Source organism: Zootoca vivipara, chromosome Z, assembly GCF_963506605.1.
Source record: "Zootoca vivipara chromosome Z, rZooViv1.1, whole genome shotgun sequence".
Lineage (NCBI taxonomy): Eukaryota > Metazoa > Chordata > Lepidosauria > Squamata > Lacertidae > Zootoca > Zootoca vivipara.
The window spans coordinates 24,135,770-24,153,531 of record NC_083294.1 but is presented as its reverse complement, the minus strand read 5'-3'; the positions used below and the strand labels follow the sequence as shown (position 1 = coordinate 24,153,531).

The window sequence follows — 17,762 nt, the reverse complement described above, 5'->3', positions numbered from 1 at the left end:
CCTCAGAATAACAACGAGCAAGAAGAGGAGCTTATTCACTTGTGTAATAATATCATAAAAATGGGAAGGAAACAAAAGAAACATGATTCCTGAACTTAGCCCCTGTGTGCTAACATATGGCTGTGTCATTTGCCTAGGCTAAAAGCTCATAGCAAAGACATCTTTTAATCATTAGGAGCTTTCTTTGTGGATGGTGTTACGAGATATCTTGTGTTTGCTTTTCAGGTTTTTTAAGTGTTGCTTTTTAAAAAAGCTATTCTTGAAAAATAACCTCAGAATTTAAATTCAAAATTAATTAGAGCACTCAAAACAATACATCTGAGAAACTGCAGATTTGTTCAGAGCAGTGAATTATTCTGATCACCCTTCCCAAGCTGGTTTTGTATCTGTATTGTAGAATGTGGGAGGAGTACTTAGGGAGTAAAATAAGATCTGAAGTAAAAAGGTTGAACAGAACACAAAGAGGATATCACTTTGTGGAAAGGACATATTTAGGTAGCAATCCTTGATTGAATAAACCCCATTGTATTCAGTAATACTTCACAATAGAGATGGTTATGGCACTGTTCTATATTTTAGGGAACCACTGTATGCTACAAGTTCAAATGCCACCCTCACAGCCATTTTTAATGCCCCCCAAATGCAATGTAAATGCAAATCTATCAGTCATATTAAAATGACTACAAATGTAAATGCTCTGCTAGATTTGACTAGATTCCAACCTAGTTCAGGAGCACACACACACACACACACACACACACACACACACACACACACACAAACAAAATGTCTCTGGGAGGCCCACAAGCACAGTATAATGGCAGCAACATTCGGCCACTGTTGCTTCCCAGAAACTGATACTTTATGACTGCATACAAACCATACATTTAAAGCATATGATTTCCTCCCAAAGAATCCTGGAAATTAGTTTGTTAAGATTCCTGAGAATTGTAGCTCTGTGATGAGTAAACTAGAGTTTCCAGTATTATTTGGGGGAAGTTACGTGCTTTAAATGTATGGCTTGAATGCAGCTCAAGCGAAACAGCTCCTGAACATTGAGGTTGCATACAGGCATTATGCTCTGTGCATTTGTCTAACCCCCCTTTACAATTCTAGGCATCACCATATCTTATGACTGAATTTTTACCAATTATATGCTGTGCAAGTAGTACTTCCTTTTGTTCATCCTCGATTTGTGGCTAATTTGTTTCATTGGAAGATCTGCAGTTCAAACATTATTTAAAAGGAAGAAAACTTATTTTCCTCTCCACCCAGATTGAGAGATCACAATGAACATTTGTATGTTCATAATATAACTCATCATTTACAATTAGAGTGTTTGCTTGATCCAGACACTTTTTTTTTTACAAACTAAGGTACAAAATGCAAAAACAATGCATGTGTTATGTGCCTTTGAGATTCAGATAGTTAATGTGCACATTCAGGAATCAATTTTAAATAGCATATTCAGACCCAAGTTTCTCACACTCAGTTTCAAGATTTCAGGGGCAAGTAACGACTTCCAAAAGGATGCTGCACTTTAGAAATTTTATATTTGTACTGTGTTGAGTTACTGTAGACAATTTGAAAAAAAAATATTAACAACTGAAAGCAGGTTCATATATATATTTTTTGCCTTCCTTTGAGGAGCTTGATGTTGTTTACAAAGCTTTTCCCCACTCATTTATCCTCACAACACCTTTGTGCAGTAGATTAGGCAGGAAGGGAGTGACTGGTGCAAGGTCATCTAGTAAGCTTCATGGCTGAAGAGCGAAAACTGAACCTGGATCTCCCTGATCTTTGCCTGATACTCAAACTAATATGTCAGACTGACTATCAGATATGAGTACACTATTCTGTTTTATGACTGCCTACAAAAGGAGAAAGATGAAAGTCCTGTTCATGTACCTGCCTACAATGAATAGGTTCAGAGTTGGTTCTCCAGCAAGAATCTGGCTTGCCTTTCAAACTGTATTGTTCCATCTAACACAACCACTACAACTGACCTTTTACTATGAACAGTGAAGAGACAGAAGCCTCTTAAGTTATGCTCTCACACAGCTCTCCATTTGTCTAAAGGTGAAGCTGAAGAACCAGGACTGTATCCATGTGGGAGAGCTGAGGCACCTCTGCAGATGGCAGCAAAATGTTATACCAGATGAACCTAAACAGGTTTTAGAATTACTCCCTGTGTCTTTTAAGGGAATCATACCATTGTAGAGTTGGAAAGGACTTCATTGGTCATCTATTCCATCCCCCTGCAATGAGTAGATGCCATCTGTAGCTTTTCTTTTTATTTTGAACTAATGTGATGCTAACATACTGCCTATGTGCAGTATTACTACATGTGTTTCTGTGTCACTATTTTGAAAAATAATAATTTAAAGGTGTAATGGCTTCATTTTGAAAAATGTTGATGTTGTGCATTTTACTAGCCATTCTTAGTTGGAAGAAATATAGTTTGCTTCCATCAGCTTGCTAACAGAATGACATTTAAGCGCTTCACATAAGATGAATGCTACTTCCTACAGTGTATTCTCTAATCAGTCTACTATACTTTATAATAAAGTGATTAAAGAAGTTTGTATCACTTAAATTCCAGTTGCTGTCTTACTCAGAAGTAAGTCCCACTGGATTCAAGGGGAGTTTTAAATGTGTGCAAAAGATTGCAGCCAAAGTTGTTTAAGGTCTAAAAAAATTCCTGTATAATATATAGTCTATAAGAATGCACTATGGATGAAGATTTTGGGGAGCTGCTTACTAGTTCTGCACTGTGTGAAAATAGTAGAATGTAGTTTGACTACTACCGGTAGCGCACCTGTTTTCTGCTTCCTTTATTCATCCAGTACATACTCAATCAAATGCATCCCCAAAAAAGGCATCTTGAAAATTTAAAAATTATGAAGGCGTTTTTTTACTAGTAAACGTAAGCAAGGTATCTTCAAAAAAGACAACAACACATGAAAATTATTACCGGTATAAGGATGAGAAATTATATAAACATTTAGAAGAAAATCACTCATTACTGTCACTGATTTGCAGAGCAAATGATACAGTTTTACAAACACTTGGAAAGAAAGAGACTGGTTTTGTGAATAAAATTGATTTTGTTTTGTCTGCTACCAGAACTGAATTTTTGCTGAAGGCAATGCAGAAGAAATTTCCCAGAAAATATTTGTTTTCTTGCTCTTTCATCTGAGTCCACTGGTTTGTTTTGACAGTCACTATGACAAAGCTGCTTTTACCTATCAGGAAGATAAGTGCTTTATTAGCATTTCCTGTTTACAGTCACAAGGATTACACAAATCATATTTTTATCAAGCAAGTCAATAAACTATGAAATCTTACATAATTATTTTAGTTTTAAAAATACTGAGGGAATGTGTGCAATTTACCCACCTGTTTAAGTGATCAAGGTACTGTAAAAGGTTACCTATTGTTTCTCACTCTTCCAAATGAGATAAAATGGACAGTGCTGTGGACACACAGGGAAATGTGTGGGCTTAGTCCAAATCCTAAGCTCCCTCAGGTATCAGCCCATCTTGAAAACAAGTGGAGAAAATAAATTTCTCAAAATTTTCAGGAGGGGGTTTCTAGTTACCTTACTTAACCTTATGATTTTCCAAAGGATTTTCCATTTTCTTGTTTGTTAATTTTAAAATGACCCACACTGCTCATGGCAGTGTAAGGTTCCTTCCCCTGGCGTTTGTCAGCTGCACTTCCTGGAATGCCTTGGGAGTAATGCCATGTTGCACTCTATTATTCCTGAGGCATTCTGGGAAGTGTGGTTGGCAGTAAGCAGTGCAAGGTTCTCTCCAGTGTCTCCCCAGCTACACTTTCTGCAAAAACAAGGAAGGTGTACGAACCCTGAAAATTTTGGATACATTTCTCCCTCACTGCACAAAATTGTCCCCTCCCCCATTTTCCAGGAGGAGATTTTGGCCCAGTGTTAATTTTGTGTGCGGGGACCCACAGACTTTAGCCTTATTTTAGAGCTTCATTCCCCTTGTACCAGTGGAATACTTCTGTGGAAAGTAATGTGGGACAGAATGATTTTATGGGCGTATTCCCCCCTTGGCGTGCATGGATTGGTTGCTTTCATGCCTGAGTGTTTTAATGCCTGTAGACATTGTTCACATGCTACTCTCGGATTGGTGGGAGTCACTGGTGGTGCTATGGTCACTAAGGAAGTGGCCGATGAAGTTGCTATGTTCACTGCTGTTCTATTGTTTTCTTTTCAACTTTGCTGCTGGGGCTGGGATCAATAGAGTTTCAACTATGCTACCCTGGCATTGTTACACTGGTGTAAGTTGGTCACCAGCATAGTGATTCTTAATACACCAGGCACAGTGCTTCACCTTAATACCAATGATAAAGGTAAAGGGACCCCTGACCATTAGGTCCAGTCGCAACAACTCTGGGGTTGCAGCACTCATCTCACTTTATTGGCCGAGGGAGCCGGTGTACAGCTTCCAGGTCATGTGGCCAGCTTGACTAAGCTGCTTCTGGCAAACCAGAGCAGCACACAGAAACGCTGTTTACCTTCCCACCAGAGTGGTATCTATTTATCTACTTGTACTTTGACGTGCTTTCAAATTGCTAGGTTGGCAGGAGCTGGGACCGAGCAACAGGAGCTCACCCCGTCATGGGGATTCGAACTGCCAACCTTCTGGTCGACAAGCCCTAGGCTCTGTGGTTTAGACCACAGCGCCTAGCAATGGTAGGAAAGCTATAATATTTGCAGGTAAGAAAAATGAGATTTTGAAAAAGGAGAGAAGGGTCAAAAGAATGGTAGTTTGAGAAGCCAGACTTACCATTTTTTCAGTGTTTAAAAGGGCAGGTCCCTCCACATTCAGTTTCTTAAGGCATGCTGCTGTTGCAATATAGGGAGCAATGCTATGCACAAGAACCTGAAGCCAGTGTAAATTCAGCTGGTGTATGTCATATCAGATCCAAACCCCATCCAGCAGCAGGGCTGCTGCTCTGTTTAACCCTGACAGAGAAAACAAGCCTTTAAAATAACATTTTGTGCCAGATTCACAGTCACATGACCAAGTTGAACATGCTTAGGATCCAGCCTCAGGTCCACCCACCCCTGGTCTCACCTTCCCCCTTTTGGAGGACTTACACCAGCCTTGGCTTAGCTGAGATGAGCAAGCTACTCCAGCATATTTTTGACTAAGCTGGGGTTGAAGACTTAAAACTGACTGAACTGGAGATCTGTAGCATCCTAAGGTGCTCTTGGCTTAAGATTGCCCCCTTATTCTAATAACACTCCAGTCCCCATCAGCCACTTCTTTTCCTGAAGTGATAAGGTGCTGCCTATACATGAGGCAAAAAGAAATAAGGTTTTGAAAATATTTGACTTTCTAACATGTCTCTTGTATATGCTACCAAGATTTAGCATAATTTACTATAGTGAGCTACTAAATATATAGATGTAGGAAAAACATCAAAGTGATGTAAAGCTTGAACTCTTGCTAAAAATGGAAAGCTGCCATTACCCATGATTCTGAATTGCTATATGACGTCACTCCAGATCTTATGTTTGTGGTGAAAACCCTACATATAACTGCACGGAGAGTGCAAAACAATTTAATAACATCTGATATAGTGTGTCGTTCTAGGTTTTTTTTCTGTCAACCCAAGTAAGGTGACATTAAATTTAAAATAGTGAGGTATGCTTTTCAAATTGTATTGTGGGGGGAGATACTTGTCATATACAGTCATACCTCATGATACGTCCACTTCATGTTGCGTCTTTTCAGGTTACAGACGCGCTGAACCCGGAAGTCCCGGAACGGGTTACTTCCAGGTTCGGCGCCTCCGTTACCAACCTGCATGCGCAGAAGTGCTAAATCATGTTTTGCGCATGTGCAGAAGTGCCACACTGCATCATGCGCGTGCGCAGATGTGGCACTTCGTGTTGCGGCCCTTTCATATTGTGAACGGGCATGAGGTACCACACTAGTGCTTAGTTTATGGTATCACTAATTGTCATTATCATTAAGTTAGAATTATAATATACATATTTTAAAGAGAAACTCACGTTAGTGTGAAAATGCTTTGTGAATAAGACCATAAAAGCATCATTCTATAACTGCATTCTACCATATTCTCAATTTTGCAAACCATAATAATAAGCATTTGAAAATTTGTTATAGATGGTTATGAAACAGCACAAGATAGGGGTGTATGCAACCCTTTCCTAACTAGAGAAACTATTGGAGTGTACAAGGCAAGACACAGTGGTGGGTTTCTACAAGGCAAGACACAGTTATAACAGCAAGGGACTTTATTGAGCTAACATAACTGAACAACAGAGGCAAAGCAACTGCTAATATTATCATATTATGTTATGTTATAGTATTATAGTATATTATATTGCAATATTATATAATAATGCAATATTATATTGCACTAGCCAAAGACCATGGCAACATCCAAAGAATACAAGCAAACAGCAATCTCTACATATGCAGTAAAAACATGATTAAATCTACCAAAATTTCTTATTACACAGAATAAAAAGTAATTCTCGAATAAAATGTGCAGTTTAGATCTCAGAGTCTCTTTTGCAATTGATCACCAGCCCACCCAGTTCTTTCTTCCTAATCTTCCTAGCTGCCTATAAGGTGGCATAGAGAGCCACCTTATAAGTCACAGAGCCATTTCACCCGCTCTGCCCTGGTTAGATTTTCCTCATGAACAGCAGTTTTATGAATCAATTTGTTGGGTTTGTGTATAGTGGACATTGTAGTAAGTAGTGGCAAATGCCCTCTACAAATTGTTGCCCACACAGACAGAGTCTTTCTTCATAAGGCATTCCATTGTATCATCCATCTATGACTGCTAAGGGCATGGATTGAAAGCATTGTTCTGTGAAGGTGACTCTTAATGAGGCAGATGGAAGATTTGTCAAATATCTGACTTGAAAGTGCACCGTTTTAATAAGCAGAAACTATGGTGAACACTTAGAAGAAGTAATCAGTTCTATAAAGGCAGTTCCTTAAATGCCTCTTATACATGTTCAGGGACATCTGGAGCTCTTGTAGGTGATACTGGGTCAAGGAGCATTCAATGCCATTCTTCCAGTGTTGGGTCTGTTCCAGTTCCTTGTGGCACAAGACAGGAAATCTCTCATCTGAAAAGGATCTAAGTCTTTTCACATAATTCAAACTGCTTATATGTATTTCTGAAGGCCTGGGCTGCTCCCACTCTCAACGTGATTGGCTGTCAAAAACCCCAAGCTGTGAATCGTAACTTGGACCTTAAGAGCAATGCCACTAGCCCAAACCCTGATAATGGATATCATGTACTGAATCAGAACATGGGGGCTCAGAATCCTTACTCCAGACTCAAACTAAGGTGGACTTAGACCACTGAATATATAACACTCCCTCCCCCTTAGGCACGAAACCTCACCCCCATCAACACACATAGTCCTCAAGATTATGAGAGCGGCAGAGCTCGCCCCCTTGGGTCATTAGAGATTGTGTTGGAGCTGGTGTCATGGGTGTCACCAGTGTTGTTGCCTCTGCGCTGTCCCAATGCAGTGCCAGGGCCCCATTCCTCTACTTCCTGGGAACAGTATCCTCCTTGGGTGCATCAGCCTGTGAGGCAGGCTGATCATTCACTTCATCCCTGTGCTTCAGTGTGGTGGAGGCAGCTGGAGCTGGGGCATCAATCAGGTGGTGCCACAATTGGATCACGTGCCGGCGGTGGACCTGACTGTCTGGCGTGGCAACCTTGTAGGAGACTGGCCAAGTTGCCCTGTTAGCAGCAGGGATCCAGGCAGGGCCATCTCCATAGTTCTGGATGTAGACAGGGTCATTGGGGGTGAAGGATGTGGGGGCCGCTGGAGGCTCCTGGCCTGGAAGCCAATCAGATGTAAGGTTGGGGTGCAGCCGATCCAGGAGCGATGCCAGCTTACGGTTCATGAGGAGCTCTGCCGGGCTTCGGTCTGTGGCAGGGCAGGGCGTGATGTGCTGCTGCAGCAGGAAATCTGCTAAGCGCTGGTTCCAGTCCCCCTGGACAATCCGAGTGAGGGATTCCTTGGTGGTCCTCACCATTCTCTCAGCCTGTTCGTTTGTTGATGGGTGAAATGGTGCTGATGTGTCATGTTGGATTAGGTTGTCGGCCATGAACTTCTGGAACTCAGCCGATGTGAACTGTGCTCCATTATCGGAAACAATGATGTCTGGCAGGCCATGTGTGGTGAAGACCCACTGCAGGGCCCAGATGGCGACCTTGGAGTTCATTGCTGAGACTGGCACCACCTCAAGCCACTTTGAGAAGGAGTCCACAATGATCAAGAATGTCTGACCTTGGAACGGGCCAGCAAAATCAATGTGGAGTCTTGACCATGGTTTTCGCATCATCTCCCACTGCTGGATCAGGGCCTGGGGCATGGCCGGTTGGAACTCTTGGCAGGTCTGGCAGCACCGGATCCATTCTTCTACTGCTGCATCGATGCCTGGCCACCAGACATAGCTCCTGGCCAGAGCTTTCATGCGGACGATACCTGGGTGACTCACATGCAGATCCTCCAGCACTCCAGTCTGCAGCTTAGTGGGAATCACAACACGGTTCCCCCACAGCAGGCATCCCTTGTGAACTGACAGTTCGTGTTGCCGGGAGATGAATGGGGAGAACTCGGCATCAAGGTGATCCACTGGCCACCCTCTCCACACCCAATTGAGGACACGGGAAAGGGTGTGATCTTTTGCTGAGTGCATGGCAACATCTGTGGCATGGAGCGGTGGGTGGGGCAGAGTCTCCAGTAGCATCACACTGTGGGCTGGGGACGGGTCAGCGTCTATGTCTGGCAATGGCAGGTGGCTTAGGGCAGCTGCATGACCCAAGCTCTTGCCAGGACGGTGGTGAAGTGCGTAGTCATATGCGTTGAGAAAGATAGACCACCTTAGCATCCTTGGGGACAGGATCTGAGGAGTCTGCCGATCAGGAGCGAAAAGGCCCAGCAGAGGCTTGTGGTCAGTCACAATTGTGAAGTGGCGGCCATAGATGTAGTTGTGAAACTTATTCACCCCTGCCACGACAGCCAGGGCCTCCTTGTCGATCTGGGCATAATTGTGTTCCGTCGATGACAAGGTCCTGGAGTAGAATTCAATAGGGGCCTCCCGCCCATCCGGCAACTGGTGGCTGAGGACTGCACCGATTCCATATGGGGAAACATCACAGGCAAGCAGAACAGGCTTGGTCTCATTGAAATGGGTAAGGACACTGTCAGAGGAGAGCAGGTGTTTGACAGCATTGAAAGCAGTGTCCTGAGCATGGCCCCAGATCCAAGGAGCTTTCTTGTCCAATAGCTGGTGCAGGGGCTCTGCAGTTGCCGCCTTATGTGGAATAAAAGAGTGATAGAAGTTCAACAGGCCCAGGAAGGACTGCAGCTCCTGCTTACAGCGTGGTGGTGGAGCACTATGGATGGCCTTTACCTTTGCTGGTGTGGGGTGGATGCCATCAGCGTTGATCAGGAACCCAAGGAACTCAACCTTGGGCACCCCCAGCTGGCATTTTTCTTTCTTCACCTTTAGGCCGGCATCTTGAAAACGACGCAGGACCTCTCGAAGACGGCATGCAAGCTCTGCCTCGGACCCCCCCGTGATGAGGACATCACCAAAATATGGAATGACTCCAGGAAGACCATTCAGGACATCTTCCATGAGGCTTTGGAAGAGGCCTGGGGCCACGCTGACACCGAACTGTAGTCTCTTGACACGGAAAGCCCCGTGGTGGGTCACGATAGTCTGTGCCTCAGAGGTGGCCTCATCAACCGGGAGTTGCTGATATGCCTGGGTCAAATCGAGCTTTGCAAAGACTTTTCCACTGGCCAGCGATGCAAGAAGGTGCCTCACAACTGGAACAGGATACGCATGCTGCTGCAAGGCTTTGTTGAGGGTGCACTTGTAGTCAGCACAGATCCTCACATTCCCGTTTGCCTTGAGGTGAGTGACAATTGGGGTTTCCCACCGAGCATGCAGGACTGGCTCAAGGACCCCTTCTTTGATGAGGTGATCCAACTCTGCATCGATCTTGGGCTTCAGGGCAAATGGCACCTGCCGAGCCTTCATGCGGATCGGTACTACAGCCGGGTTGAGGCTCAGTGCGACCGGTGGGCCCTTGTAACACCCCATTGACACATCAAACACGGCTGCAAACTCATCACAGATGGCCTCATAGCTGGACTGGCTTATGTGCTGGACCCCGGTAATATGGATGCCCAGTGCGTCGAACCAGTTGAGGCCAAGTAGGCTGGTGTGGTGGCCTTCAACAACCACCAGCTGCAGTGGTCCGCTAAAATGCTTAAATTGGACAGTGAACGTGCCAATTCCCTGAATGGGCACGTGCTTCCCCTGGAAGTCGGTCAGGATTACCTCAAAGGGCTTCAAGCAGGGGGCTCCTCCCTTCTGGCAGATGTGATGGTATGTCTCAGCAGAAATAACAGAGAGCGCTGACCCAGAGTCAACCTCCATTTCACATGGGATTCCCTGGATGATCACGGCCACTCGAATCTTCTCGCAGATTGGCTGTGCATTCTGGATAGATGTGGCAGCTGCCCCCTGTGTGCAGGTACACTCCGATATGGCATGGCATTCTACTGCACCTGGAGTCCCGCGGTGACCATCCCCAGTCCCTAAAGTTGGATGCCAGGGAGTGTCCCACAGCTCCTTCATTTGGCAGATGCATGCAATATGCCCAGCTTTCCCACATTCCCAACACTGGACATCACAGAAACGGCATGACTGGCATTCATGCTGGCAACTGGTGCAAGTCACCCCTACACCTTTCTGTTGGCCAAAAGACTTGGACAAGCCAAGGCACAGTCTCAGAACCTCCTCACCTTCCTCACTGTCTACAGTCTTCTCTGAGTGCACTGCCTTGGCCTTCCATGCCATGGGTGGGCTTTGCACTTGGCGAATGTCTCTCATCATCTTGTTGGATGACTCTGCCATGAGGGACTCGTCTAAGGCAACCTGGAAGGCTATATTCTTCTTGGCAAAAAGGCGCTGTTGTAGCTTCTCATGCCTTAGGCTGCACACCAGACGGTTGTGGAGCATTATCTCCAGGTCGCCGAAGTTGCAGTGGTGGGTGTCCTGCCGCAAGGTTGTGATGAAGGCCTCTATGGATTTGCCTGAGGCCTGGTTTCGTTTGTAGGACACGTGCTGGCAAGCAATCTCCAATGGCTGGGAAGCGAAGTGTGTCCCCAACTTCAGCATTATTGTGTTGAACGTCATCTCGCTTAGCTTGGCTGGGGCCTCGAGAGCCTGGGGAATCTTGAACGTGGCAGGCCCACTCACACTGAACAGCATGGCCCGCTTCAGTACAGGGTTGGTCACGTTATTGGCCGCATGGAAAAACTCAAGCTTGGTGGCGTAGGAGTCCCATTTCCCTGGGATCATGGGGTCAAATTGCTTGATGTGGTCCTGGGTAGCCATGAGTCTGTGTGACCTGCCTTGTGGCTGCAGTCAGTGATTCCAACTGGCTCAGGTGGCAAGTCCCCAGTGGTGCTTCAGCTCAGTTGAGGCAACAGTTCCCCAGCAGTGATTTAAGCTTGTGGAAGCCAGCCAGGGCTGCATGACTAGCCTAGCATCCCATGCTTGTTGCCAGTGAAGTGTACATGGTTTCTATGAGGCCAGACACAATGATAACAGCAAGAGACTTGAGCTAACATAACTGAACAAGAGGGGCAAAGCAACTGCTTATATGTATTTCTGAAGGCCTGGGCCACTCCCACTCTCAATGTGATTGGCTGTCAAAAACTCCAAGCTGTGAATTATAACTCAGAGTTTAAGAGTCAATGCCAGTAGCCCAAACCTTGATAATGCTATGTGATTGGATATCATGTATCTACTCAGAACACAGGGGCTCAGAATCCTTAGTCCAGACTCAAGCTCAGATGAACATAGACCACTGAATACATATCATATAGATCTTTGTGAGGGAAATCTTCTTTGAATCTATCAGATTAAAAAGGCCATCTTGATTTCTCTGGCAGGGGTCAGGGTGGTAGATTTATTCTATTTTTTAAACACACATATAAGAGTTTTAAAAGATATCTGCCATATTATTTGTGAGATTCTTTAAGCAATTTTATGTATTGTGGGGTGGTGGTTGAAGACATATAGAGTAAAAATACTCATAAATAAACATATGAAACAATAATAAATCACGCAGACAATACAACGATAAGAAAAGCAGCATTCTATTTTTAAACTAGACAAGCAGATAATCACCTCCATTCCAGAAATAAAAAAATCCAGTTATATACCATGTAGGTGATAAACTGAACTCCTTTGGAAGTCCTTTTAGACTTTTTGTGCAAAAAAGAAAATGAACTTATTATATCTGGGTTTGAGGATTGAAGAAAATACTGGCTTATACAAAGTGAAATTGTTTTGAATAATTTTACTATATATAGCTGACAAAGAATCAGAAGTTGTCTTCGCTGAATAAAAAATATGTAGAAGATAAAGAAATAATATAGTATATATTTTTAAAGAAACAGCAGTGTGTAATAAGGGAAAAACAAATCAGAAGTGGAAGGTGGGGGAAGCCCAGGAGGGGAAGGGAGAGGGAATGTAATATAAATGTTATGGGTGTGAGATGTATGTAATGATAGAGAAAGAATATTGAATAAAAATTGAATAAAAAGAAGTTGTCTCCACCCACCTTCCTTCCTTCCTTCCTTCCTTCCTTCCTTCCTTCCTTCCTTCCTTCCTTCCTTCCTTCCTTCTTTCCTTCCTCTCTCTCTTCCTCTCTCTCTCTCTCTCTCTCTCTCCCCCCTTTGGGTTTGGGTTTTCATTCAGATTAGTTTCATTTATCTTTGATAAAAATATATTGGCTAGTTAATATTAACTGTTGTATATTTTCCTTCAAACTTTAATAAAGTTGGGGGTGTGTGAAAAGAATTCCAGATGGTGGTCAGTGCACCACTACTAAAATTTATTGATCCACCCTGTAACAGGTCTCAGCTATAGAATATAAATGTGAAGCAGAACTTCACTGGCTGATTTTAACACCCAAGAAGAAACATACAGAAGATGATGGTCTAGTTCTCACTGCAGAGGTAAACTTGCACAAAGGCTGTACCATTTCAGAGAACAAGTGGGCACTTACGCGGTGAAGTACTCCTATCAGAAAGAGCAAAATTCCTGCACATGGATGATGGCTCGGGTGTGTGTGTGTGGGGAGTTTGTAGCTTAGTTTTCTACGTGCAGAGGGTTTGTGCATGTATGTGAAGATGCATTGAAATCATGTGAATCGCACAGAAGTTGGCAACTTCCATGAGAACTACACCTGAGAGTTTTTGATGAGTCAGAAGCATATGATTTTACAGCAGGCTCTTTAAATAGTGATGTGTCAGGGCCCCTCTCCTTAAACTGAATTTAGTGTATTGACAGTTTTATTGTACATATACATTTGAGAAAATGATGCTGCCTTATCACTAAATTAAATTATTTGTCTGAACAATGCAATATATTTATTTGCAGGTTTTCATTACAAAGGCAGTTATTTGTTAGTAGCAGAATGCCCATTGTCATTACAAGAAGTGTATGTGTGGAGAGATGGGGGGGGTGGGGATTAACAGGTGCAGGGACCATAGGGTCACAGTGCACCTCATGTGCAATCCCTATCAGTGAGAACTAGGTGACCCACTGTAAGGGTTGGAGGACACATAGTTATTTCAACAGTGTCCTCATATGAGTAAATAACAGCTGTTCATTTCATGGAGGAAAGTAAAGGAGTGTACTCAGATTGCTAAACCCACTTCCGGCTGAAACCATCCATCTGCCTACTCCAATCTTACATTTTGTTTCTTGGTTATATCAGATGTGACAAAATGTTGGGAATGTAAGATGCAGTGTTGAAAATAGGCTTTTGTACAGGTAGATGGTTTAAATTATTGATAAAGCTCAGGCTACAACTCCATGCATACCATTACTTGGAAAATGGGACGCACTTCTGCACTAATAATATGCATTGGATTGTGCTGTTATTAGTGTTTCTATTGTGCTTAGGACTTGTGTTATATGGTCCTGGCAGCCACTCCCAGTCACCAGTCTAGCTGCTGCATTCTGGATTACCGGTAGTTGTGGCTTCAAGCCACCTTCAAAGGTAGCCCCACATAGAGTGCATTACAGTAGTCTAAGTGGGAGATAACCCAGAGCATGTACCACTCTGGTGAAACAGTTCACAGGCAGGTAGGGTCTCAGCCAGTGTACCAGATGAAGCTGATATAGAGCTGTCCTGGGTGAAGAATTAACCTGTACCTCCATGGACAGCTATGAGGTCCAGCTCCAAGGGCCTTCTGGCGATTCCCTCACTGCAAGGAATGAAGTTACAGGGAACCAGGCAGAGGGCCTTCTTGGTAGTGGTTTATCTGTCAAGCAGATAAACAACTAAATGGCTTTTAGAGGACATCTGAAGAAGGGAAGTTTTTAATATTTGATGTTTTATTCTGTTTTTATAATTTGTTGGAACCTGGCCAGAGTGGCTGGAGCAACCCAGGCAGATGGATGGGGTACAAATATACTGTTGTTGCTGCTGCTGCTACTACTACTACTACTAATGGGAAGGAGGAGGAGGAACATGTTACACTGGAAGCAAAACCCATTGTGGTAGTGGTGCTGATAGGAAGATGTTTTCAACCCCTTTCACTTATACACAAAATGTGTTTGCAAATACATTTTTAAAAGAGTTACGAATTTCTAGTCATTTGCGGGATACTTAATAACTCCAAACTCTGAAGTATTACTAACATGCTTTGTGAAATTAGTCCCTCCCATTTAATATCTTTTGAGATATTCTATACTATGTATAAAGATTTAGGATGAGGCTCAGTGACACTGCACTGCATAATATCATGAATCGCAGAGTTGTTTTGGTGTGTGACTTTGGATGTTATACAGATTGTCTCAGCAACCTGGATCAGGTCAGCATTGCTAAGTCAACACCATCAAATGCAACATAGTTGTATTGAGAAAAGATATTGTAAGTTGGAGAGAGTTTATTATAACGTGTGAGTCTGAAACAAATCCACAAAGCATTGTAACAACTTTTTGGATTCTACAGAACCATCTACAGCAGGCTTCCTCAACCTCGGGGCTCCAGATGTTTTTGACCTACAACTCCCATGATCCCTAGTTAGCAGGGCCAGTGGTCAGGGATGATGGGAATTGTAGTCTCAAAACATCTGGAGGGCCAAGGTTGAGGAAGCCTGATCTACAGTATAACTTCCTCTTTCTTGTATCCAAAGGGAAACCCTTTACAGTATAAGGTGGTACACAACATAAATAAAGCACTGGAGATTCTGAAGCACCTCCACACCTTAAAAGTGAACCAAGATAGTGGGTTCAATAGTGTTTCCTTCCTAGATAAAACTCAAAGCAAAGTTGCTAATTCAGGGCAAATGACAATTAATTAGTTTAACTAGATCACAACCCGACATAGCTGCCAAGTTCCGTCCTGAGAAATAAGGGACTGGACCGGAAGTAGCAGACCGGAAGTAGCGCTGCCGCCATTTTGGAACTGGGCGGAGCATGCTCAGAAGCTACTTTTGATGCTGCTCTGCCCTGTTCCAAAATGGCCGCTGCACCAGAAGTCGCGCTGCAGCCATTTTGGAACTGGGCAAAGCAGCATCAAAAGTCACTTCTGAGCATGCTCCGCCCAGTTCCAAAATGGCCACCGCGCCAGAATAAACCGGGGGGGGGGGGAATCCATTTTTTTCGGCTGGGGACAGCTGGAAAAACGGGGGTTTCCCAGGGAATACGGGAGACTTGGCAGCTATGCAACCCCAGAGTCTCTGTATACCCCTGTAAATAAATAACAAATGCTATTTATTGTTTGCCAGTGTATAAAGAACACAGAATGATTGTGTACTGAAAGTTTTGCATGTGCCAAATTGTCAGAAAGGTACATCACCAGATGTTTTGAAGTTGTTTATGCATTCCAGGCTCTTATGACTACACTGGGATGGTCCTTGTAGACCTGAGTGCTGGGCAGAGTGTACCTACATATGGTAACCTCGGGAGCGGCTCAGATAAACAGTTGTTACTTAAAGGCTCTCTGAGTCATCATTCCTTATTCTGCATTGCATAAATGAACACGCTATGTTGGAACACAGCCATGAGTAGCGTATTTGCTCCCTTGTGGCTGGCAGGAAGCTTGTTTTCATCAGCTAGTATATAGGGGAATGGGGCTACTGCTCGAACTAACTTGTTAATAGGATAAACAGCCCTGTAGAGCCTCTCTTTATGCTCATACATAGACGTTTGTGACAGAATGCACTGTGAAATGGGAGCAGGTGAAAGCTTTGGGCAACTACCTCAGAGTAAAGGCATAGGCTGCTGCATCTGCACCTGATTATAACACAAAAATGTAGTTTTCTCAATCCAGAATCATTCATGCTTGTCCTCAACATGCTGATTTCAATCTAGAGTGGTTCTAGAGCCTGCTGTCCACAAGGGCAGGTGTGGTTACTTGCTGCACATTTGAAAACCCTGCAATAATCTACTTTCTGAATGAAACCAGTCTCTCCAGAACCTAATCAAGGGGAGGATTTTCAAATGCCTATCAAGCCTTTGGCTGAGTTAGTGCAATATTGTAGAATGATCATGAGCCTTCCATTTGCTAAGAGAAATTGACTGCAACAGAGTAGTCACATTTGTCTAGCTTTGTGAGTTAAAGTGAAAAGGTGGGGGCGGGGTGGGGGCGGGGAAATCTCACACAGGTTCACACGGGTAATTGCTGTATTCCTTCCATGTAAACATGATTGCTTTACAGGATACTAAGCATTTTCTCTTTCCCCCTTTCTTCAGTTTAAATATCCAACTTTTGATATCTCCATAGTACTTTCTAGTGTACTATAAGTGAGAAAGAATTGTGTGATAGGACCCACCACTCCCAAGAGTTTACAGTAGGCATTGGTGGCCCTTCTGTCAAGGTCCTAGTTACTCTGTTGGATATGGATACAGAGAGGACTCAGACAGTTTTCATTGGGATGGGAAACCTTTATAGCCTAGCAGACCATATTGTTATCCCTACCCCTTGAGGGCCAAGTTTGTTGAATGGGCAGACCTGATAGTTTCCCAAAGGGTATATGAAAAAAGTCCCATGATTTCAGGTGGGCATAGACAATGGCAGAGTTGGGGCAAGGAAGCACAAATGGCTGCTCTCCCCCTGAAATCCTGGAGAGGAAGGAAAAGTGCTTTTCACATACAAATACATGTGGACTCCTAAAAGCATGCTTACTTGAATGTTAGCTTCATCAAAATCAATAGGCCTTCAGAGAAAACAGGTTTAGGATGGGTGTTAATATGAAATTTGTTTTAAAAAAATTCAGAAATCTAATTTGGATAAAGCTCCCCCCACAGTCTTTGTCACCCACTTCCAAATACAGTGGTACCTTGGGTTACGAACTTAATTCGTTCCAGAGGTCCGTTCTTAACCTGAAACCGTTCTTAACCTGCGGCTCACTTTTGCTAATGGGGCCTCCCGCTGCCGCCGCACTGCCAGCACACAATTTCCGTTCTCATCCTGTAGCAAAGTTTGTAACCCGAGGTACTATTTCCAGGTTAGTGGAGTTTGTAACCTGAAGCGTTTGTAATCCAAAGCATTTGTAACCCGAGGTACCACTGTATTTTTTCCCCTTGTGCTGCAACTGTGACTAATAGGTTTTTGTACTGCCACTGAAATGTGTAGAAGAATTTCATTTATATCCTATCATTCAACCCTAATAGGCT

At 43.7% G+C, this 17,762-nt stretch overlaps 1 protein-coding gene across 1 annotated transcript; it reads right to left on the bottom strand.

The window, feature by feature from the left end:
- Positions 1-7,574: 7,574 nt before the first annotated feature.
- LOC118084285 (uncharacterized protein K02A2.6-like) lies at positions 7,575-11,456 on the bottom strand. The gene is made up of 3 exons (XM_060270572.1): positions 9,392-11,456; positions 8,848-9,298; positions 7,575-8,688 (listed from the first exon to the last, which is right to left on the bottom strand). Exons 1-3 carry the CDS (start codon positions 11,454-11,456, stop codon positions 7,575-7,577), a joined length of 3,630 nt encoding a protein of 1,209 aa, XP_060126555.1.
- Between the last annotated feature and the right edge of the window lie 6,306 nt (positions 11,457-17,762).